A 25,353-nucleotide genomic window follows, 5' to 3' on the forward strand; every position below is an offset into this window, starting at 1 on the left:
ACGACCGCGCGCGATGCTACGATATCTGCACAATATAGGCTCCTGCGCTCGTATAAAGCCTCCGTGTCACAGCCGTATTCGCGGTTCCTACCGCAAACCGAACGGCCAAACGACCCGTAAAAACAACCGATTTGATGACGAACGACTATACACGAACGACCGGGCCGCCCCGTGTACTTCCTGTACTTCCTTAGCAGAACCATCCGGCTGGGGCCATCGGGCGGCCACACGCGATCAAGAGGAAAACGTCGATCGTCCGTTGACGATGTTGGTGATCGCCGTCGGGGTCGCTGACATTTGCCGACGTTACCGCACCTGTAGAAAGATGCCGATGTGGACATAGCAAACCGCAGATAGCAGCCTCGCAGCTGATCCTTTTCTCATTAAGCGTGCATGAATAAGAGACAGCAGCGCGTACAGGTACAGTGACCGACACCGGTGAAGCTATAAATAGGTGACATGTGCGCTCAGAGCTCCGGGGCGCGATATTTGTTTAAAGTAAAAGATATAGCGGATATCTCGAGATAAAAATTATCATAAGAGACACGATAATTTACGAGAGAGAGAGAGACAAGAAGGATAATCGCTCGACGACCAAGTCCTTATCTAGGTGCTATCGATCCCGCTTAATACGTCTGATAAGAGAGCGAGATATCTTAACTCGCGAATTCGTTTTACGATCAAAGGAGAGCATAATTGTGAACGATAATAAAATCTGTATAACAATCAACGGTACATAAGCGCCGTACATGTGTGAGTAAATCCAGATGACTATAGCATATTTCGTGCCTAATAAAACTTCGAACCAAAGCCGTAAAACAAATCGTAGATCTCGTCGATCTCGTCGATACCGTCCAACGATCGTACGCGAAGGGTAATATCGTCGAAATTAATCGCCCGCTGAAAGCTAGCGGAACGTTGAATTTATTGAATGATATTGGCCAATGAAAGGCAGCGCCGTTAAAAAACGAACGAGATCGTTAAGCGTGCCGTTATTTTACGATTGTTTATTCACGCGTGCCACGGCGCGCGAAAATGCAGATTTTTAACGCACGATACCATACGCAATCAATCTCGTCGATCGGAATAACTGACGTAAATCGCGCGCGTGTACGTAGTATCAGGAGCATCATCTATCACCGGAATAGCGAATGACATCAGCGATGCGAGAGTCTGTAATGTAAATGTATAGGTAATACGTGCGTGTATGTTTCGCTGCAGACTTGATCGCCACGTTTATGACTGGCCATTGTAACTCGAAGACTTGACCTAAAAAAAAAGACTGTAACCGTCATATTTTAACGATCCGAATATAGGCATGTCGAAATCATCTTTGTGTTTATGTAAAGATATAATTAAGCAAGATACAATGTCTCGTATATAAAAATAGATATAAAAAAGGGATACTTTCTCTCTACAAATTTTTTTATTATTCTAAAAGGACATGTATATTCTTTTATATAACAGCATTTTCTGTGATTTCTATTTCTGGTACAGAGTTTCTTTTATGTGTCAAGTCATCGTCTTTTTCTTGTCTGTCGAAGAGTAAAAGTCTTCTCTCGGGCAAATGTTTAAAATACCTTGTGAGCTTCTTTAAAGCGATATTTCGCAAGATTACGCGAGTTTATCGAGTTTATTTTTACAATATCCCGCACTCTAAACTATTTCGCGTGAATTACGAGCGGTTATTTTTACGACTTTACAATAAGGTAAGTTGCAGTATGCCTAGTGAAACGAAGAATAGTGTAGATCTCGCTAAAATAGGTTTATAAAATAAAATTTTGTCATGATATTTTGACGACAAATGTAATAAGGATACAAATAGTAATAATCGGTAAGCTTTAATAAATGGTACTATTAAAAAACTATATTAAAATACTATATAACATATATTAATTTAAATTAATATTTAACACAATGTATTTAAATATTTAACATAATGTAACACAAATTTTTATTTGACTTGAAATGTCAAACATATGCTATGATATTGATAATGTTATTTATCTTAGAACTGTATCGATCATAGACATAAGTTAGAGCAATTTGTATAACGAGTGATAAACATTTATTTCATGTTATTGGAAATTTTTACTTGCTTAATCTAAATATTACTTGAGTATATCTCGCAAGTCGTCTAGTCTCGTGAAGACAGGCGTTAAAAAATTATCCATTTCCCGCAGAGTGAGGCGTGGGTACACTTATTAATGGTCGATTCGAAACACGGACTTTTCCCGCAACGCGCGCCGCAGGGTCTTCGACTATTACGATAAGAAAATATCTACGAAGAGCCTACCATTGTCCTCGTTTTCGCAATCTGTCATTCCGCTCGCAGGAACGAGAGCGAAGTGTAAATGCACTTTCTATGGCGCGATGCGTTGTCTCAGTTTTCATGCCGCGGAAGTGCATTGATAATCGCTGAGCTTGCGCTCGGCACTGCGTTGATAAAATGCAAAGCGACTTGATTGTTTCGGTGGCCTGAGAACATAAATGCCGACTATCTTCAAAAGTCGCTTTGATATTGTATTATAGCTTTTATTGTTAATAATTAATGAATTAAACGGTCATCGCATCGATCTTAGAATTTAGATTCACTTAATATTACTTTTTTTTAATAGCACATTTTTCGACATAGCTTGTTACATCGCGACAATAATATCAATACAGCGAAAGAAAAGAGATGCAGAACCAATGTGAAATCAGTTTTCTAATGACGCTGCCGAAAATTTTTTGCGTGCGACATTCGAATACATATATTCCATGGAATAATCTTGACTGTATTTATATATATATATATGTTATTTTTGCTATTTTCAGTTATTGTAAAGAAAGTTATAGATCATTAATGTATATCATTATTGTATTATCACGTTTCTTCGCATTTCCATGACGGACCCAAAAGCCGTCGGTCAAGATTTTGGAAAGCTGCCCATCTAGATCTATTGTTAGATTATTTCCTTCTTTTCGTGTTTTCTTCCTCGAGATACCAGTCTGGGAAGTAAGAATAGACGCGGTATGACGGTATTAAATTTAGCGATGACCGGCGTTGATATTTTTCCAGACAATTTCTGAGCGTGAAGTTACTTATTAAAATATATTTTGATTCGCGGTTCTTATTCATGAAAATAAACGCATAAAAATAAGTGACGCTTGAACATCGATAGCGTTATTCGTTGCGCGGTGCGTATTTATTTGCGAAATGGATTGTAAAATTCGAAGGCATCCCAGTTTAAAGTTTTATACTCTTGACATTATATTGAAGAGTAAGCGTCACGGTAAATCGTGAATACCATTTGTCATTCGCAAGTTCGGCGCAAATGAGCCTCACGTATTAACGATCGTGCACGATCCCGAGATCGGCGATGTTTTCCGAGACAGTCACGTTTCACCCGATTAATCAAGATCTTACGGCGGCTTCGACAATGGCAGCTCTCTCTCTCTCTCTCTCTCTCTCTCTCTCTCTCTTTCTTTCCTTCTCCGGATATCTTAATCTTTTAATAATATTCGAAAATCTCTCCGAGATTGGTAGCCGGTTGCCAGACGCGATAAAAAAGTGAACAGATGACCAGGTATAGATTTTGCGTGCGAAGTGAGAGTGCAAGGAGAATAGAGGATAGAGAGGATCTCGGAATAGCGTACAGAACGCACATGGTATGGTGGACGCTGATGTACGTCAAACTCACTTACCTACGACAATCGCCGGCGGCTGTGCCGGTTTTCTGTCTCAGGACGAGCTGAGTCCGGTCGATCCCCGGCGAGTGCCGAGACCTGTTATTATACGGGAATGCGAAAAAGGAGGCTTTTTTTGCAGATCGAGGAAACTATTAAAAATGTCGAGTCGCTTCCCTGTCGCGGTCCCTTCGCTTTTAATAAATGTGCGGTTGACATTGCGAGGGAGAGAAGAGATGACGAGATAGCTTATACGTGCGTAGCCTTCTATATGCATTAATCGAAGATACGCTCGAGGAAAGAGACGTAGATTATTCGCGGTGTGCGACGACGATGGGAACGGAATTAACGACGCGATCTTTTCAAGGAAACACACTTTCCCGCGAGATACTCTGTCGAGATCGTTGCGCCCCGTTGTCTCCTGGAATAATTTACGGCTCATATCGACGACCCGATGCGTTTCTCCTCTTCGGCACCGGCTGTTGTGCATTCTTTTTCAACCGCGCGGCCGATGATTATAAGGCTGAAACGAATCGGTGCAAGTGACGTTTACCAGCGTCTCCGAGAACTCCGCGGTCATAAAGTCTTGCTTCGTAACTTTGGCAGTTGTAACATATAAATTACAGTATTCGCGGCCACGATTCGCTGCGGTCGTAACTTATATGTTGTCTTCCTAACAAAAGCGTGTTACGATTGCAGATGTTGCAGGTTGCGGAATCACCAAAACATTAGAGTATATGTATTATAGTATAATTTAAAGAATTATCTTTATCCCACGAATTTATTCTTTTCTTCACAACGGCAGCGCGTACGCGAAACGACGATGATATTATTAACATGCATCGCAATAGCAACGTATGCAATTTATCCTTAGTCTCGCATTATCGCTGAAATGGCACGTATGATTAAAGGCCAGTCTCTTGTCGCCACGTCTTTATGCTCGACAAAGACGATAAAACGAATTATTCTCGAATCATCGACTCGCTTGTCTTCAAGATCTATTAGCGGTGCCTTATAGACATCGGATTAAACCGGTTTCTATGAGAGATGCATCTCACTGTCGGTTGCATCGAAGCATTGTAGCAGTGCTGGGTAAAACTGTCAGCGGTATTAAAATAATTCAAGGGTGCAAGCGTTATATGCATATGATCCATGCCGCTTTAGATCATCGTGGATGATAACGCGACACGTTGATCTGTCGTCGCGATCATTCCCATCAAACGAGTCGCTCTAGATATTCGCTTCACGTTGCTCATTCGCGCTAGCGCGAGAGATCATTTGAGAGATCATTTCTCGACCTGCGCGCACTTTTTCCGTCTCTGTCTTATAAAATATACGGTCATCAATTTTCATCTTTTCCGCTTTGTCGCATGCACAAGTTCTGCATCTCCTCGTTCATTCGTCCTTAGAGGGTTCGCTCTTAGGACAGCAGGCTTTTCTTTCTCCCTTACCTTCTCTCGTTCCTTCTCCCACTCTCGCAATTCTCCCCCACCTGCATCTTTCCACCAACGCTTTGCGAGCTGTGCTCCGCGACTCATTCCGTTGACAGCGCTCGCGGAACACGTACCGGTATCGTCCGCGACGTCTCGCAGCGTACATTGACAGCTGTCAGAGTACGCGCGCGGTCGAAAGTGGAAAGAGCGCATCGCGTCTTAAGACACCCGATTGCCGTTTTTATTCGTCGCTACTTTCTCGTTCAGTGATAATCGAGGAAATACCTATACTCGAGCGAAGAATGACAACGGATGTGTGACTGGTTTCGGCATCGATCGCCCAATGTCAGATAGTGCAGATGCGAGGGAGTTGCCAGGACGCCGGGATCAGCGTACAATGACCCGAGTTCTACGGCGGCGGATCGCGGCATGCTCGTTGGACAGATGTTGAATCTGAGTATTTACAATCTAGCGAGCAGTATCAACACGATGGTGTTCGGGAGCAATAAGTTTCGAATACGAAGGTACGAGACGTTCGATTTTTGAATTTTAAGTGTGTACAGTATTATTGCACGAACTGCGATTTTTTCAAAGCGCGAAAATCCAAAATAGCGGAATATCAAATAATATTCGACTGTATACGTTATTCGCGTGGGGGGGGTGGTTTACACACGGTTGGATTTACGTTATATATTTACATATATTTTGATTTAACACATATGTTTACAAATACTATGCATATATGTAGATATAGTATTTATGAAAACAATATAAATATTTAAAATAATATTATTAAGAGATTTCAAAACAAATTTATATAAACATATATTTTCGACTTTATATTTTCTTCTTCTTTAATGTTCTTGTCTTTTGTTTACGTATATATTTTATTTTATTATATTTATAATTTAACGGATGATAAATCATAATATGATTATGAGAGGAACGAAGATTTATAAAAATGAAACTTTTAAAATAATTTATTTTCACGCAAGCTATATTGTATTATATATCTATTTGCAAAAAGATGTATCCTTGGGAAAAAAGAAATTTTTACTATATAAAAATACAGATGAATTAATTTAAATTATCTAATAACAATAATTATTTACAATATTATTTTTTTTTATATTGATTGATATGCCGGCCAACTGATCAACTCAATGAATTTGACGCACTTCAGTAGCTATGACGTCACGGCTAATCAATAATAGCGACTTCCCCCTCGGCAACCGATCGTTCCGCCACGGCAACCTAAAATTTCACACTCCATTTACGATGTCTCACGATTCGTCTTTATACGCGCGTGCGCTCCATTGATCGTGTTTCATCTCTTCTTTGTTCTACAGTGCCGTTTAATGAAAATTACGGTGGGATTTATAAAAACGCGGCATTATAGGAAAATTAAATTTCTTCAAAATTTGATAATTCAAGATTTTGTATCGAACGGGATGAATGCAGACGCGTTTATAAAAGGCGGATTTTAATTTATTGAGAATTAAAGTGCAATTAAAAATTGGTGTCGTACAAATTTGAAAATCTGTTTAACGATCGAGATTATCGTTACGTCTATACAATAATATCCATTGAAAGTCTTATTGAAGTCTTCGACTTTCGATGCTTGAGATATAATGAAAGCAATTGATCCTTGAAGACATAGCGATTATCGTGTATCGAATGATACACCTACGTTTGATCGATCGGGCAAATATTTATTGCGTAAAGAGAGTTTGGTCAGCAAATCCGTTTCCGCAACGTTTTCGATCGCGCCAGAATTACAAAAAGATTCCGTAAATAAAAAATACATCTACAAAGATCTTACGATTAATGTTTGCGTTATTTTTTGCTGAGAAAAAAAAATACAGATTACAGTAAAATTGATAGATTGATAAGAATGGTATAGTACAATATCTTGAAATGATGCAATTATCTTAGCGTTTTTACGCCATTATTATATTTAACGTTCATATTATTTTTATTTTCATTTATCATTATTTTATTTAACACGAGAATTAATTTAATAACATTTCAATCTGATTTGTGTATGGTGCATCACCTAGTAATATACACATTACGGAATTTATACGTATAGGTCGATTATATACTACGATAGGAGTCGGCCTGGCTGATTGAAGAAGTAACCAAGCCTAGCCTGGCAACTATTCGCTCGATAGGCTGCAAGAAGCAGAAAGAACAGCTAAGCGAAGCGATCGTCTTTCTCTCCGTCTGCTATCTCCCTCCAGATAGCTTCGAGTGTTGTTCGCTCGTTCTTCTCCTTTTCTTTTGCGAATGCGAGTTCGGATTCTCTTCGGAGGTTGCAAAGGCGCCACGAACCACGATTCGAATTCATTGTCAAGTCAAATCGACGATTGGCGGCGGCGCCGCGAGCGCATCTTCAAATATACGTCGACGTTTTGCTCGCGTTTATAACGTCAGCAGCCCGAGTCACATCTTTCGTGTGGCGCGCCAGGTTGTTCTTGATAACTTTCGAAACCCGGACGTTTAACTGGTTAATTTAAGGCTCGCGCGCGTTACGTGACGGTATTATAAATATAGCATGCACATTTCCGTTTCTGTACACCGCCGCCGGGGCGGCGCCTGCATGTTTACGTCTTGCAAGGGATTAAGCAGATCGCGTATCAGATCCTTTTTAATCTACTCGCGTATTGGAGTACGCGCGATCACCAATTTAAAAGAAATTTATACGGCCCTTCATTTTCGTCTCATCATGTGCGCAACGGTGATGTATGAAGGCAAGACCGACTATACGAGGCCAATTTTGTGCCACTCAAATTGCACAAGTTGCGATCCAGATTCCACCGGCGGTCACCGCGTATTTCTCCTTTCGCGAGAAAACGTACAAGTGACATTTCCAGATCCAGCATTCCAGCACGTCGTCCGGTTCGTGTACCCGTGTTTACGAAGGATATTAATGACGACCATCGTCTATCTCGTCGCTTAAATGAATATGCATCTAGCTATCGTAAACATTCAATTTGAAGCTCAATTTGAGTCACTAAATACGCTAATCTTGCAACGGGTTAATAGGTTGCCGTTTATCGAGTAGTTTCGCTTAATCGAATGACGAGCGGCCACGGCGATCGTACTAATTAATAACGATTAGGCTTAGCAAGGGATCAAAGTCCCCTTTAAACATCGCCGCTTAGGTGTATCCCGCGATGCCTTCCGGTTATCGTTACGACACTCTGTATCCGCTAATGTCATCAGATACGATCGCAGATTGATCTGTGGAAGTTTATGGCACTTTCGCAGCTAACGCCATCAGTTGTTCTCAGCTGTGAAATATATTCGCGCCGCTTAAACACTTTTAGATTGATCCCCGGGTGAAAGGTAATGAGCCGGTACCATAATGTACGTGGAAAATGATTCCTTTGATATTGTTGTTGAATCGTTAACGACGTTCGATAACTTAGATGCAGTTTTCCCTGTCAAGACTATGTTTCCGTGTGTGCACCTTTGACCAGAGAGTTTTCACTAGTGAAACGATCGATTTTCTTGCGAAGAGAAAATGCACCAAGTAAAATAATGCAATACTATTATATTGTATTTGTTCTACTTATATTTGTATGTTATATTTACATTATTTCAAATAAAATCTCTGCTTAAGCTATTTAAATAGAAATTAATTTGCACGGAAATATAATCCAAAATTATTTGATTAATTTGTTTCTTTCGATTGTTTCGATGTTGAAAATTTTATGCAGATACTGCTTCAATTTATGGAATTTTTATAGATTTATTACGCGCTGTTCAGTTCAATGGTTGAAAAGACCGTAATATGACACAAGTTGTACACGCGTACTATTATTAATCTTGCTAAAGTATTTTAGTTAAAATATTACTTCACTTCACATAGCGAGAACATAATTATTCATGTATCTTGTCGCAACTCTAACGCCAATATCTTTGATACTCGATGAATATATAGACCGATATTCGATTATTCTCAAGATAATATCCACTCTGTATATTCTAGTCAAATAAGTTACACTTATCTTTACATAAAATGCAGTCGATAAATATTATATTTCAGTGCATTCTTTTTACCAATATCAATTACATATTACATCTACATAGACGAGAGTTTGTCAATTTTGATCGCACATACTTTCAAACACATACGAGCAATATGCTCGTCTACATTGTGTTAGCCCATAAAATCGGATTTACATTTCAATCTTTTCGATACGCAATCTGATTTGGATTAAAGCGGTCAATCGCAGGAGCAAAAAGCAACAACAAGAATCGGTTTATCACGACGTTAAGCCGGTTGCGAAACTAACTGGTCGCGTTATCTGTCGTGCCGGCTCCTCATGGGGACGTCCAGATGCGCGAGGCAAAATAGATAATGGACGCGTTTCAAAGGACTGCTTGTCGTTCCGCTTCGGAACACGTGGGCGTTCGCTCGGCCACAAAGGTGAAACGCGACGCGGCGCGAGGTTTCGCCGGATGGGTAACTCTTCCGCAAGTTCATGGCAGAATGCGCGAAATAAAATGGCGACGGGTGGATTCGCGCTTGACGTTGCCCTCAACGTCGATTATCGCGAGGCAAAACGCGATGCGCCTCGCGAAACGAGCGATGGAGACGTCTTGCGATTTACGGCCTCGGGGGAATCCCGTTCTCCAACTGAAACCTACGACTTACGGCTTGATTTATGGCGCGAGCAAACGTTCGCGGGATGAATGATCCCAACAGGAGAAGGTAATCGATTCGGCGCCAGAGATCGATCGTGCCGGAAAAGCCCGGCTTTCGCATCAAAGCGTCTCTCGGCAAGGGGGGGCTGTATCGTCGACGAGCGGCGTGCACGTCGTGAGGGCCCATGATTGATTATAATGATATTAATTATGAAATTTATTAGTCGTTTAGCCCTTATGCGCCTTCATAACGCGGCACACGTGTGCGTCTTTACGGACGCGGATTCCCGTTATTTCAAGATTTTGGGCCGAGAGTATTTGTTTAATATTAATTAATAGCGACTTATTAATCTTGCTACACGTGAGCGACCGACTTTAAAAAAAAAAAAATTGCTCTCGGATTTGGGTTTGGGGGCCACTTATTAACGCAGGCGCATTTTTATTTTTAACAGCCGATTGCACGCAGGATAATCCTTTTCATAAACATCGCATGTCTCTCAACGGCCACGACGGTATTTGCTACTGGATAATTTTTTTTTAATAATAAATAACACAAATATAACTAGCAAACATTCTCTTTTTTTTTTTGTATAATATATGTTACATTAAATAGCAAGAAATTCAAATGCATAGAATTTATTTGTATATAGGTAAATTTATCAAATAAACTTTTTTCTGGCATTAGAAAAATTGAAATAGATTTTCAAAGAATAAACTATTTTTTGTCTGACTTTACAAAAATATCTTGTAACCAACTCTATCTCGATACTAAAAGCTTAATAACATTTACTGATCCGAAAAGGCGCCGAGTTGTCATAAATCTTATCACGAGTCAAAGATGCTTGCCGTGAAATTCTATCGCGTGTGGTAGAAACTATAAGTGTAGGCGAAAGAACAAGAACCCTCTTTGTTTGGAAACGTTCCTCCATCATCTTCCAAGAATTTGATCTCTCTTGTGTGTGTGTGTGTGTGCTGAACCAATGCCAATTGCCAGTTCTCTCTGCACCTCTCCCTTACGTATCTCCTCGTCATTACCGTGGAATGTTATAAGGAGAAACGGGAGAGGAATCATTTACCACGTGGTAATTGCTGCGGCGAAATTGAGTTCTTAGACGAGACAGAATTAGTCGAAGAGAATCGAGTCAGCTCGCGACGATGGTTCGACGACGGTGACAGTTACATTATACGTCTGCCGATCCCTCTTTTCTCGGCCTCGTTCTCTGCCTCTCTCGTCGGTGATACTGTTCCCTTTATTGGTCGTAAAGACTATCTACCATAATCAATTAATACTTCCGTTTCGTATCTTAGTTCGAACTGAAGCATCGGCATTTTCTGTCGGTTACAACAATTTTACAATTGATTCAATTATAAAAAATACTTGGCATCCGCTCAGCAATTGATCTTTCGCTTTTCACATATTAAAGTGACACACGCATCCGGTACACACAACTCGTGAGTTGCATCACTATCTTCCACTTGTGCGTTGATTCGTTTTTCGCCTTCTTGCCATTGAATGAAGGTATCGTGTCTTTTATATTCGTGTCTGGTCGGATCTGTTATTCGCTTGGCGAACAATCAGTATCGACACGCACGATCGACATCTAACACCACTCGATCTCTTTCCAACGTATGTCGTGTTCTCTTAAGACACAATAATAAGGAGCAAAACGGTTTCTTTTAACGCGGCTGGTAGCGTGCCCTTTCGTATTATAACCGTTAATTACGACCGATTCTTTAAAGAAGCCATGTTGCTTCGTGCTTTGGCTTCTTTATATTCGCTCCATCGTCTCGATTAGCTACCTTACAAATCGTCTTTTCCGTTATCCTTTGTCTTCCGACGCCGTGAAATGACTGTTTAGTTCCCATCATTTAGCGTTTTTACATTTCGCATCGTTACTTTTCCATCCATAGTGATTGCCTCGCGGTTCCTCTTCTTCGCCGCTCCTTCCACTCTCTCTTCATTCATGCTCCATTCATTTAATCGTTATCTCCATTTACTTGAACGCATCGTTATTAACATATCTTTTATTCATTAAATTCCGGCATCTCGTGAACTCTCCTCTTCTCTTGTACGATCTCAGATTCTCAACAGAATTTACTAATCATTGTATCGTCGTTCAATGCATATTTGCTTTAACTTTGAGCTCATATTATTGCATTAAATAATAGAATCTTTTTAAAGTACGGAGATAAAAATAATATAATATTCTTTGCTTTCCTCCAAATGATCGCCGTTGAATCGTCGAAAGAATTTTGTTGCAAGGAAACGATTAATAAACGAGTCGACTAACTACGAGTTAGTTCATCAGTTATGTCTTCCAAGCAGCTGGATGCCTGCGATGTGCTGAGCGCAAATTCTCACGATTTGTAAAATCATTTACAATCAGTCCCCATCATCCAGTTCAATATTAATTTCTGAAACAAGTGCGCGGCATAATATTCCGTGCATGAAAGACTCATCATTTTGAAGTGACATCGCAATTTCGCGATGCGACATTAAGGGAGCGTAATAATCCTTTTTTCTTCACACTTCCTTTACACTTCTCTTGTATAGCTAAAATAAACACGAAACAGGTTTACTATGGCTGCGATAATAAGAGTTATTTTTGATATTAGTATAGGCATTAAAGAGACATACGCGCGATAAAAGAGAGAATAATTAACGTAGTTAATTAAAAGATAATATATCTTCGAAACTTCTTCAACTTACCATTATACGCTCACGTAAGCTCATGATTATGTAACTATAATGCAACCATTTTTTCTTTCGACGCTGCTGGATATAGTATTTTTAAATCAGTAATATGTAAATCGCGCGACGTGCCGATTTTTATCGCAAACTTTATTACAGGCTTCTTCCGAGAGACGTGTATCGCAATTGTGTTGGGAGAATGGCGTTACCGAATGCTTCTCATTTGCTACAGTGTAATTGGTAGACGATCTTGTTGTCAAGCAACGCTTGGACATCTGCTGTCGTATATGTAACTGTTTGCGTTTTACTTGCCGATTAATATTTTACTTCCTATGAGATTTCTATTTTACTTCAAATAAGCATCCGTTTCAGACATGTATGCTGCACATATAGCGCAAACATATTTACGATGTACCAAGTGCATGCGTCGTCAGTCATGCAAATGGAATTAGAAACAGAAGTCGCGAGATACAAAACAGAAATTGCGGGAGAACTAAAACTGGAACGTGCTGCTTTAAGCGCGAGAATGTCTGGTATGCGAGGTCACTAAGTTGACGGCTATCTTCGACTTTAGATGCCGATTTCTCTACAACGAAAGAAACTGCAGTTCTCGACCTGCGCTCTTTTTTCTCTCGAGAGAATTTAGTCTCTCGAATAGGATTCTTTCTCTTTCTCAATTCTTTTGAATCCGGTATCCACAAAGGTAACATTTAAATCTTTTGAAAAGAAAATAATATTTCGTACTAAACACTAATCATCATCATTTATAATTTTATAAATATATTATATGAGAAACATAAATTATACAATATATGTTTAACAAGAAAAGTTTCTTTTTAGATATTCTTTGTCGAGTCTTTTAAACTGAGAAATAACATCGGAAAAGAGAAATAATATTCTAAAATAATTACAAGTTTTAAAAAATTTGATAAAGTCCTTACTTTTTATAATAATGCTTACATTAAAATTTTAGTTGCAAGCTTCATGTGGATTTTTTTTTTTATAGACGCGCGCGATCGGAAAAACAGAGAATGTGTATAAAGAAGCAAGATGCACCAGCCTTTCTCGGAAAGGCATCGGGTAGAATCAGACTCGAGTGATTTCGTTCCTCCGGCGAATTCTTCTGTCGTTTCGCCGAGTACGTATACATCGCAAACGCGCGTTTCGCGGCTTTATGCGTGTCCGGCAATTAGTTAGCTGCCTGCGCTTATTATCACATTCTTCGGCCCGTTGGTTCACGCGTCCTTACCCTTTATCCTGGCGCCATAACCGCCTTTCTTCCCTCCCGCCTGCCCATTTCCATTTCTCTGCCGGATCCCTTGGATCGCGAGACCTTGTCGCCTGTTCACCGTAGCGTGGAAAATGAGAATACTTCTTGCGCGGAACCCTCTTGGCGGTTCGTGCCCTGCCGTGACAGATATACTTTCTACGCATTCTCTACGCTCCGTTCTTCTAGGCAATATTGGCAATATTTCCTGCACCGAGAGATTCGTCTTTCCGGCGTGAAGCGCCAAGTACCAGATTGAAGAACCCTCGTTGCCGCGAGATCATTGTCCGAGTCATCGCCGCGAAGAATCGACCAGGTGTGCTAACCCGATTGCTCGGGCGCGAAAAATAGAAAGTATCATCGAAAACATCGCGCTCGATATTCCCGCGTCATCAAAATCGCGGAACGTGTGAACGCGCTCGCACATCGCGCGTCAAACTTACGCGCGATGTCTATATGCCGAGTAACGTCTCATTTCGATGGCTATTCCGCTAGAATGATTTCCTGCTGTTTCACCTCCGCAGACAGATACGGGTGGGTGACTTCGACAGGTAGTACGCGAGGTGAATACGCGCCGAGCTAATATCTTACTCTTCCGCCAACACTCGAGAAGCGTCAAGCGTTTTCCGTCTTCTAAAAAGATCGCTTTACGCTGGTATAAATTTTAGGTAATCGATATCTAGTTTTGTTCAATCGGGTGCGAAATCCGAAAAAATCAGTAGCAATCGATAGAAATATTATTTAAAGATTATAATTGTATATAAAGAAAATTTAAAGAAATTTTTTTCTCAATCAATTTAATACTAAAGTTATTTTTATTATACAACACGTTTACCGGCAATTCCATTTATCAATCTATCAATTACTATATCGATTACTCTACAAAATACTCCAAATTAAAACAAACAAACATAATATGTTATAGCAATCCAAATGATTGCTCCTTAAATTTAAATATTATATATAAGCACTTTCGATTTCTATCTCTTATATTAATTCTAAAAATAAAACGATACGTCTCATTTGATGGCCTTGGTATAACATATATGATTCATTATTTTACAAAGGTTTAAAATGCAAAAGAGTTGCAAAGCCATCGCTTTTGTAAATAAAATCGTGATTGTTTACATTGTCATATTTAGATTCTTATATTACATTATCATTGGCAACATAATTAAGCTGATGTTATCCAAAATGTAAGAAATTTTCCACGAGAAAATATTTATTATCGAACGCATACTATTATTTTTAAAGTAATGCATCGTCGTTTACCAGTTAAGGAATCGATTACATATTAATCGAATCGTTTAGACCGTTATTGTCGCTTGACGAACTGGTCGATGGGAATCGAGCATGAGTCATGAAATGGTATTATTTAAACAGTGCACGTAGCGCAGGTTGAAGAGCTACCTCTTCGGGCTTCTGTCCAACAAAAATATCAAATGTCATACTTGTATTTACAGATTTTGACAATTGTAAATTAGTCTATATACGGATATAAATTATAATTATATAGTGTTAAATTATATAAATATATAAGTTAAGTTTAATATATAGTTGTGCTACCAACTTTGAGAATCGTTACATTTTCTTCTCCTTAATATCTTCTTCGATAACGTAATTATAGTTGCTGACTATTAACTATATCGAGTCATTGACTGATATACGCATAGAATCACGTTATCGAGAAAAGAGATATTTCCTAAGGAGACACTGTATCTGAGAAGGTTTTCGTCAGATGATATATTGTCTGCGCACGTGTATGTCAAAGCAAAAAATAATTATTCATAAAACCTCCGTAGGTGAATTTAATTTACACGCATTACAGTTATTCATGTAACTCATTTTTGTCATTATCATTTATTCTATTACATATGGATTTTGCGTCTCACAACGCTTTATCTTTCTATGCGTACTTAATGAAATAAATTTATAAATTGTGTGTTAAAATTTCCATAATTTTATATATATTTTTTACAAAAATAATATTCATTTTTACAGCTCTATCGTATAATCTAATCGCGATATATATCATTTCATTCGTCGATTTCGAGATTAATCTGCTGCGATTAACACGAGTAGCATAACCGAGTTGAGCTTCATTACTCTCGCGAGCTGAGCGCTTTTAAATTGCCAATCCGAGTACAGTCTGTTGCCAAGTGTGAAAGTAGGTTGACGCGCTTTTATATTGCGCAGATTCCTTTTATCTGTAAGATCCTTTTTTACATCACGTAAGTACATCACACGCCTTATTTTTCAATGACATAAAATTATATAAAATTCTTTACAAATTTATTTGTCACGCAACATTTGAGACTACAATGACGATAATTCCAGGCAATTGTACGCTTTGTACGCTTACATACTTTGTTACAAGCCTCTTTAAACAAACTATTTTTATTACTCGCGATTTAATTAATCGTTTTTCCGCTTTACAAAACAGGATTAATTAATTAATATATTTAGAATGTATATTTGTAAAATTAAATATATTCATATCATTAATGCTATATATTATCTAATTAATGATATATAGAAGTTTTACTTAGTAAATATATTTTGTACAATTTTCTCTAATAAGTTTTTTCTATATGTTTTTTCTCTCCCTTCAAATAATCTAAACATTTATTTAGACTATAAAAATTTGGTAGCTATCGAAATTCGGTGGGTATTAAAATTAGTCTTCTATAAATAAAGTTCAATTTTTTTTATAAAAAAAGATATGAGCTTGCAATTTGCTTAATTTCGTAATAATCCGTAATTGGAAAACACTTGAAAGAAGTGTCCGAATCTAGTTTAATATAAATTAAAATCGCGGTTTTCATTAAATTTTTAATAATATTGGCGTAAACAAGTAGGTAAACGGAGTTTGGTGACGGTGAATAGTTGATTAGGAATATATTACCCACGTATATGCACGAGCGGATAATGCCTGCTATGCGGGCATGATAAACTGATAAGCGACCCTCTCTTCCCACGCTGCCGACATTTTATTTATATTCCCGTGCGATTTTCCGCGAGAACAAAAGCGGCCAAAATTGAACATAATGTACTTATCACTTTGTCACTGTACGACTTTATTAAAAACTCAAACAATTAAATCATCAGTCAATAAAAATTTCGTAAACAATGCGTGATGACGTCTCTACAATAGCGTGTAATAATATGATCTTGTTAAAAACCGGAATAATCTTATGTAGCGGTAGATACTACCGTTACGAATTACTTTCACTATATAAGAATTGCATGTGAGACGAAACAAGGAAGTGCGTAGCGCAATACGTCGTGTTTTCACAGCATCGTAATTTATTAGGCAAATAAAATTATTTATTATTATTATTATTATCTCGTTCTTTTCTCTCTCTTGTTTTCTTTTCTCTGACAGTATTTTGTCAGAAATATTTATGAGCTTTATTTAATCCAACAAACAATACAATTATTTTAATTTTAAAAGCGATTAATTTATTGCAGATAGAGCGATTTGAGTGCAATGTTATCGATAAAAAAATCTCAGATTATAATATGACATGACGGGACAAGGTAGTCGAGCGATTAACTCTATGAAATTTATCGCAGCGGGACATGAAACATCGCAGATATCACGGCTATCTCGGTACAATTTATTCGCCTCGTGTCGCGCGCGATTACCATCTCTATGGCCTAGATAATCCAAAAAATCTTCCAGAGTGAAATCTTTACACCTAAAATTATATTTTATATTGTTGTTTATTGTACGTCAAGACAAAGATTAATTTTCAGATTTAATAAGAGAGTTTTTTTTTTTTTTAAATAAGTGTTTATTATTTCTCTCGTGTTCTCCCTGTAAAAAAAATTACAGTTTCTTTCTTTTTTATAATATGTAACATTTTATTTGAATGACATTTCTATATTTCATTGGAATTAAATGCATATTTTATTAGAAAATTATTCTATTCTTGGCTGTCATAGATATACATATTTCTTTTGTTGCTTCGTTTTAAAATAAATTTTAAGACGATGCGACAGGTTTGCAACGCGAAGTATGGCTTCCTTCCACGTGCAAAGCTTCGAGAATGACATGACTCCGCGAAAGCATGACAGTTCAGAAATATTGATGAGGAATACTCGAGTATCGTTCCTCGTAGCATTCTGACAGTCGTTTGATATAGTTCGTTGTTCGCTCTCTCGCAAACGTTTTCTTAAAGTATGTGTCACTTTTGACCGTTCCTTACATCGGAAACGGAAATATTCTGTTCGTCGATGGTCAGTAATATTCGTATACGTAAACGTATGACCAAAGATCTTTATGTAATCGCCCATAAATCATATAAGAATTTTTTTAAGTAATTTTCTACAGTATGTTCATTTGCAATTAAAATCAGAGACTAGAAATCTTTAAAGGATCAGTCTACGAAACTTATTAAATCTTCTCGACGCTTTCATTTGCATCGAGATCATTCGCGCTCATTTCGCGACAGCAAATTTTTTGCCTGCTAGACCGCGAAGAAAGTTTCGTCTGCCCAGTTTTCCCTTGGCAGAAAACGCGAATGAATGAGGAATCGAGTACTCGACCCGAATCTCGTTCGTCGCGAGGGCACCTGTCCACCCGTGAAGATGGTGTTTACGCTCTCACATGTTACCCACACTACGCATTTTGATTTCGTAAGTGACGTTGCGATGAGGGCAACTGTCATGTAGATTGCGCGCGTGCAGTAGGTTATGACAATCTTGTATAAGGAAGCACATGTGACGATGTCACTGTCTAGAACATAGCATAGAATTATATCTTCGTGAAAATTTTTGTAATTATTCTTTAGGCTAATTTAGTATTACCGTAAATCCAATTAAATCACAAGTATTTTATTACACATTGTCATTGATAAATTGTCAAAGTGTACTATATATGGAAGCAATGATGGTCATGTTGTAATTTTACTCGTAGAAAAAAATTGATTGTATTGAAATTTGCGACCAATATTATGATTTATTTATGATGGCTGCATGTCAAGTGTTGTAAGAAAATAGTGAGGTATTTGACAGTTCTTATTTATGGCAATACATATGGCTGCTTATTTATTGGTTATTTATAACAGTACTTTTCAATCTTTGATATCTTTGATTTTTTTTATTTATACGAGATCTTTACAAAAATATTTACTATTTAATGTTTCTTTATATTGAATTTTTAATGGTAGAAAATAAAATGTTCAACAAATTTTCGTTCAACCAAATCTTTGAATTTTGCATTTTGTATCCGAAGGAAGTTGGTGATGTATATCATGCTAAACATGCTTTACGAGTTTTTACGCATTATTCACAAAGCGAATATTGAAATTGCAAGTAAGTCAAGGTTCCTAGTAAGCATCGACGTATCGCCGTAATGAATAACACAAGGTTTTTACTCATCGCGTTTACGCAAATTGTGCTTGTTCTTAGAATGAATAAAGAGGCGCGTTGTCAGACATGGACGGTAAGCCGCGCATCCGTTACTAGTGCGAACGGTACTTAATGGACTTACAATTGATTTAGTAGTAAAGTTCCATTTCTTCAACAGCAGACAATAAAGGACAAGAAGTGACCGTGTCCTAAAGAGCCTCGTTAATCCCGAATCTTGCATAATTACCGTTTCATCGTATCCGGTGCAAAATTTAAAAAAAGATTTCTCTTAATTTAGCCCATTTTGATTGCTGATTTGAAAAACTATAACATAACTATTGTGCAAAAAAATATTATAGCATAATGATGCAAATAAATGTAAATGACAGACAAGACGGCTTTCGCTTCTCGCGTTTGCGACTCCCGCGTCGAACACTTCCGCGTATAATCATTGTGGAACAATATCGTCTACGCCAACTAATTAACTTTTCATGTCTCGCACTTCTTAATGCACACTTGAATCAGCGTCCCACGCCTTTGAGAAGCTGATATAAGTTTGAGGAGCGCGTGAGCTTAACGCTACGCGTTCGTGTGGATGCACGCGTATACCATATTTGCAGCTCGAGATTCAGTTCAACAGATATCGATATGTGTTTGCGTAACATCTTAGCAGCGTCGTACGCAACACTATCCCGTGTGAACACAATAGACCACGTGAGATCGGTTATACCACACCACCATCCAATAATAGGATTCCATATACGGTTTTCAATTGTAGAAAGTGAATTATTTAACAAAGAAAAATATCACTCGTTTTTCATAGTACTTGTGTATCAACTCGATTTTATAGGTCAAAGATTATTTTCTCGATAGTTGAAAACTTGCAACTTTGATGTGTTTTATCTTTAAATTATAGAGAAGATGAAGCTAATTGTGCTTAGTCACAGTGATGCTCAATTACATAGATAATCATCGAAAGCGCCGCTTCAATTGATACTTGCGGTGCGTAACTAATTTAAGCTGAACGATCGCGACGAATATGTACAATTTAAAATTTATCGTTGCAAATAAGTATCATCCGACGTCGTGCCATATGTTTATACGCATTCTAGAAAATTAGCTTGAATTATCAAAGTCGTCTGCGGCCGTTGACGATTCGCTCGAGCGAATAAATTAGCGATCGTATATATGACCGAATATGTAAATTGTATGACGATTGTACGACAACTAGTAGCGTTTCCTCCGTTTCTCTTCTTCCTCGCGATTAACTCGCACCATAGCCGCGGCTTTGAATTAATTACCGTAGTGTCGTAATGACCGATCGCCTTTCCCGACCGATCGCTCTCCACCGATCGTAGCTCTGTCTAACGAGTACGAGACACATTGGAGCATGCAACCGTATCGATGTTCGTCGTCTACCCTATCGAGAGAGGACTCGTATTTACAGGCGATATAGTACAATGATCCTGCGCGTTATTCTACGCGTGACCGGTGTCTTTATTTCTTAATTTCAACGAAAGCGCGACGACACTAATCCGTCCACAGTAATTAAGTTGTCAAAAAAGAGAAAGATGGTGCTCTCTCTTTTTAACGGTAATATGTATATACGTAGTGTATATATACACTAATAAATATTATAGAACTTAACGAAATTACATACACACGCGACATACGCACGCATCACGTGGAAAGGTATCACGCTTCTCAATCTTAATCAATACAACGATATAATTCATTTGCATATAATTATAAGAACAAAGCATTTAACGTTTCATTTATGGTAGCGATATGTTCGAGTGTCGTGTCTATTATAAATATTATAGCATTGCGCGAATCACGCGCGAGCGCTTGCGTGAATCATGTGAGAGTATCACTGACAGAAAACATTCCTATCAGACTTTATAAAATATTGACGCATATTTTTGCGAGTTTATCAATACGGCTCAATTGATTTCCGCAAATCAAGAGAAGTATAAATATATTCAATGTAAAACTTATAGATTACCGAATAAAGAATAAACTTTGAGATGCAATTATCTTTAAGAACATTCAGATATGCTGGAAGAAAACTTCTTATTCTCGAAACGAGGGTTGGTATGAGACCTATATTAATAAACATTTTACTATCTGATATAAATATGTATATGTATACAAGGTCGTGGTATAAGATGGCGGAGTACTAAGGGCGAATCTAATACCGTGGCCATCAATTATACCATGATATACTAGTACATGATATACTGAAACGGCTACCGATGGACCGATATTTATCCTGCAATAAATTACTCATGTCCTGCGTTATCGTTAAGTTATCGCAAGTATACTTACTTTTATCATTCGCGCGATATACTCCCATCTAGGCGCTATCATTTCGCGCACAAAACTTGCATCGATAATCTGTTGACAGAGCCACTAGAGATAGTAAAAACGCGAAGGGGACCGTGATTCTTTTTGCCATCAAGAAGAACACGCATAGAATGTATACATTTTTGTTCAAAAATCATGTGAAGTAACATCCACATATAGGTTTATCTTCTTCCTCCGTTATTTGCACGCGTGTATCATCTTTATCGATAACTATCTTCCTTCCCATTTAGTCACGAAGAAGAGAAGCGTGTATCGTGAAAGAGGCCCGGTCCGTGTACGGTTACATATGGTCATTATTCGATGTAATTTTTAAGACGCGCGCGCGCGGGCTACTCGTTGCTCTTTGCGGAACAGGATCGTTATTTTATCATTTTTTATTATTATTTTTTTTTTTTAATCAGCCTCATTACACCATCCAAACATTACCATCCAAAAGTGCAACATATATATGTATATATATGAGCTGGTGGAATAATTATTCGTGAGATATATTTTTTGATCGCATCAATATGCCAATGAATTTTTACGATTGGCTTGTAAAAACATCACGTAAATAAAGCAGCATCGCATTAATGTTCATCTTCATTTAAATGTATTATCGTAAATTTATAATATTTTTATTTTTGCATCATGATATCTTGAATAATCGCTCGTATGTATATATAATATGTAAGAATATCGTGTGACACGACGCATTCATTTCCACGAATAGCACGCCTGTGTCACATCGTTTATCTTGAAAACTGCAATGTGCAATATAATCTTTCAACATTGATAAAGTTTTATTTTACTCGAGTCTCTCATCTCAAATATTGCATTTATCAAAGACTTGTGTTGTTATCGACTTTTTTTTATTATACCTTTATTATACTTCGATTGGATTACGATTATCTAAATCTAAATCATAATAGATTATACATTTTATTAATTATACTAGAATGCACACCTACGCATGTTTTATCGTACACGTGAAACGATGATCATTCTTTATTATGTCAAGAACGTTGGAATACGATTTGGCCTTTAGCTCTCTTAATCGCTTCGTTACGATAAAAACATTCCTTTCCGTTAAACATGCGCAACCAAAACGGATAAAATTCACAATACAAGTTGAAAACAAGTTGCGCAAAAATCAGCGTGTTAATCTTTGAGTAGAAAAAAGCGCTTTTAAAGACGAACGATCGAATCTCTTCATATTGCAAATCTTTAAGTATTGTCGTTTTTTATCAACTCGACTAAAAGCACAATACGTACATACGACACGATTATTACAAGAGATTATTTCGTCATTTGGTTTTTTTCTTCAATCAAGATAGCAATAAGTCGAGAATATACGTCTGAATCTGTCTGTCGAGAATGATAATTGCGACGTTTTAGCAATATTGTAAATCCATAGACGGGATATGATATATGCGCGAGATGCGGGATTTAATATTATTCCATTATGTATTGTCATAAGACGGGCTTAAATCCGACAATTGCATATAAGAACGATATATCGTGACAATGACGGCGTTTCAATGTCACCTCATGATCCGATTAAAGAAGAAGAATCAATGCGGGTGCAACTACGCGTATCTCGGATTAAGCGGAGCCTTCATTCAAGAATGATAAAATCGCGAATGTTAGTCTCACTTGGGTGATCCTTATCTACTGCGTAGAAATAAAACGCTCGTCCGGATGAATCGTGTCTTGCGTGCCCATAACTTGTACTTATACAAGACTAGACAGGAAAATAGATCCATTCGCGGAAAAGAGCGCGTTCTTTATGTTATATATTGTCGTATATTTTGGCTTGTAAATATATATTTTTACGTTTAAAAAATCGTATTATTTCACGACTAGGTTGATTATATGTATGCCGGTTAGTTATAGTCATAAATAAAAGATAGAAATAAGAGATACAAATAAGGGGTAAATGCTCGTATAAAGAATATAAGACTTTATTATGCATGAATCGCACTTAATGGAAGGATGCACTATTGGAATGATAATTCTTGTGCGTGTAACATTGCAACCGTTTCATAAATATTTCAGTAAGAAATTCTTGATCGTATTTTATAAAAAAAAAAAAAAAAAAAAAAAAAAACCCGTGAGAAACTAACAGAACCGTATAGGTATGTTGAATTAAAATTCGTATAACACGCAGACCGCTATCCGGTTTCGATTCAATGGTTTCATCGCCGCCAATTTCTATGAGCTTTACATGTAGGCTATATATTTATATCTGACTATGACTTCAGACGAAGATTACTGCAGACGTTACTGCAAATTTAATCATTGGGAATGCGTTTACTACAATCGCAAAAATCCATGCAATAAAACGATCGTATGAGATGTTTCTTGAAAGTGCAAATTTTTGTGAGAAATGTTTATTAGACTTCATTTTATCTTCATTTAAATGTATTGAATTGTAAGATATACGTAACGAAAAAAGAAGAACCCATTTTGTGCTAAAAAGCTAATTGTATTACTAAAATAAATAATGAAACTTTTAGATAAATATAATTAGTTGCGATAAATAACTTTCAGTTATTCTTAATGTTACAACGTTGATCATATTTTACATATACTTTGCTGGCTAATAATATTTTATCTGAAATTATTTATTCCATCTAAATATTATTATGAGAAATGTATATGTGAATAGTTTGACTCTAATATTCGACGCAATCTATCACATCTAACATTTTAGAGAAGATATCGATGTACGTGACAAGCATTTACTTTCCACTCCTTGTTCGAGGTACACTGACAAGATACTTATTCCTACGTGGTGCGACTGGGCATGAAAATCGGTCGTAAAATGTAAAAGCCGTCCCGCTGTCCTTACATGATACATGTAAGGACGGCGCATCTCGAATTACAACGATATAAAAAAAGAGTAGCGACACACCGAAACATGAGCCAACATTCTAATAAATTTACTCAACGACATTAATAAATTTTATCAAGTTATTGAGATTCAATCGACTTGCACGTTTACCAAAATCGTACGAGATTTCGATAAAAACAAATTCTTTTTAAAACAAATAATTTATAATCACATATCTCTTCTTTTAATTAATTATCCATATTTTTTAAAGAAGATAAAATATTTTTATCTTCATAAATATCGAATATTTTCGACATTTATTCGAATTGTATCGATTTGAATTATGCGTACATTTTCTTTTCTTACGTTATAACTGAAATATTATTTCTGTTTCAGGAGCCAATCCAAGGCTTCTTATCTAGCTTATAGGCGAGAGCGCGGAGCTCCCGACAGCGAAGGTAGCTACAAAAGGACGATGTCGCCAACCTCTCGAATGGACGATTGGCCGCCACCTAGAGATCATGATGATCCAGTACTTTTACGAGTTACATCGCATCATACGTTACAACAGCATCATCAACATCACAATAGTCATCATCAACATTCTGATCTTTCCAAATCACACAGCGTGGATGCTCTTCATCATCGATTGGAAGAGAGGTGTCTACAACAACAGCAACATTCGACAGAAGTAGTCAATAAGCTCTCGCGCGAACTCAGCAAGAAACTCCAGGCTAGCGACGCGAGATCTCGCACTAACGAAAACAATAACAACGACAATCTCGAAGACCGACATCAGCATCATCATCAGCATTATCAAGAAAAGAGACATCCGGAAAAGAGACACGACTACGAGCAACGCAGAGAAAGATTATCGCCGCAGAGCGTGGAGGTTCTTAATGACAGGAACAGGCAGCTGGAGCGAGAACGTCGGAAATTGGCAGCGAGCTGCGAGCCACTACCTCAAAATAGAGAAGTAAGATTATCTCCGGATATTTACCTTCGTGTAATCGCGATATTTACTTGTTTTTCGTGTCTCGACGACTCATCTATTTTCGCATCTGTAAATATAGCAGTGTCGAGGGGAGGGACGTGCAAA

The 25,353-nt window shown here is 37.6% G+C and overlaps 1 protein-coding gene and 1 long non-coding RNA gene across 4 annotated transcripts in view; both read left to right on the forward strand.

Moving 5' to 3' along the window:
• The window catches only part of Shrm (shroom), a 126,291-nt gene that overhangs the window by 92,563 nt on the left and 8,375 nt on the right, over positions 1 to 25,353 (forward strand). For all 3 annotated transcript variants that reach the window (XM_070311726.1, XM_070311727.1, XM_070311728.1), the window contains exon 8: positions 24,651 to 25,230. In XM_070311726.1, the coding sequence (XP_070167827.1) occupies positions 24,651 to 25,230 (580 nt within the window). The remainder of the gene's footprint in view (positions 1 to 24,650; positions 25,231 to 25,353) is intronic.
• LOC138941847 (uncharacterized) lies at positions 12,616 to 13,880 on the forward strand. Its single transcript, XR_011448207.1, has 3 exons — positions 12,616 to 12,739; positions 12,823 to 13,153; positions 13,457 to 13,880. It is a non-coding gene; the product is annotated as an uncharacterized lncRNA (long non-coding RNA).

The sequence above is a fragment of the Polyergus mexicanus genome, unplaced genomic scaffold, assembly GCF_030449975.1.
Source record: "Polyergus mexicanus isolate NDT 795.1 unplaced genomic scaffold, iyPolMexi1.0 SCAF_20, whole genome shotgun sequence".
Lineage (NCBI taxonomy): Eukaryota > Metazoa > Arthropoda > Insecta > Hymenoptera > Formicidae > Polyergus > Polyergus mexicanus.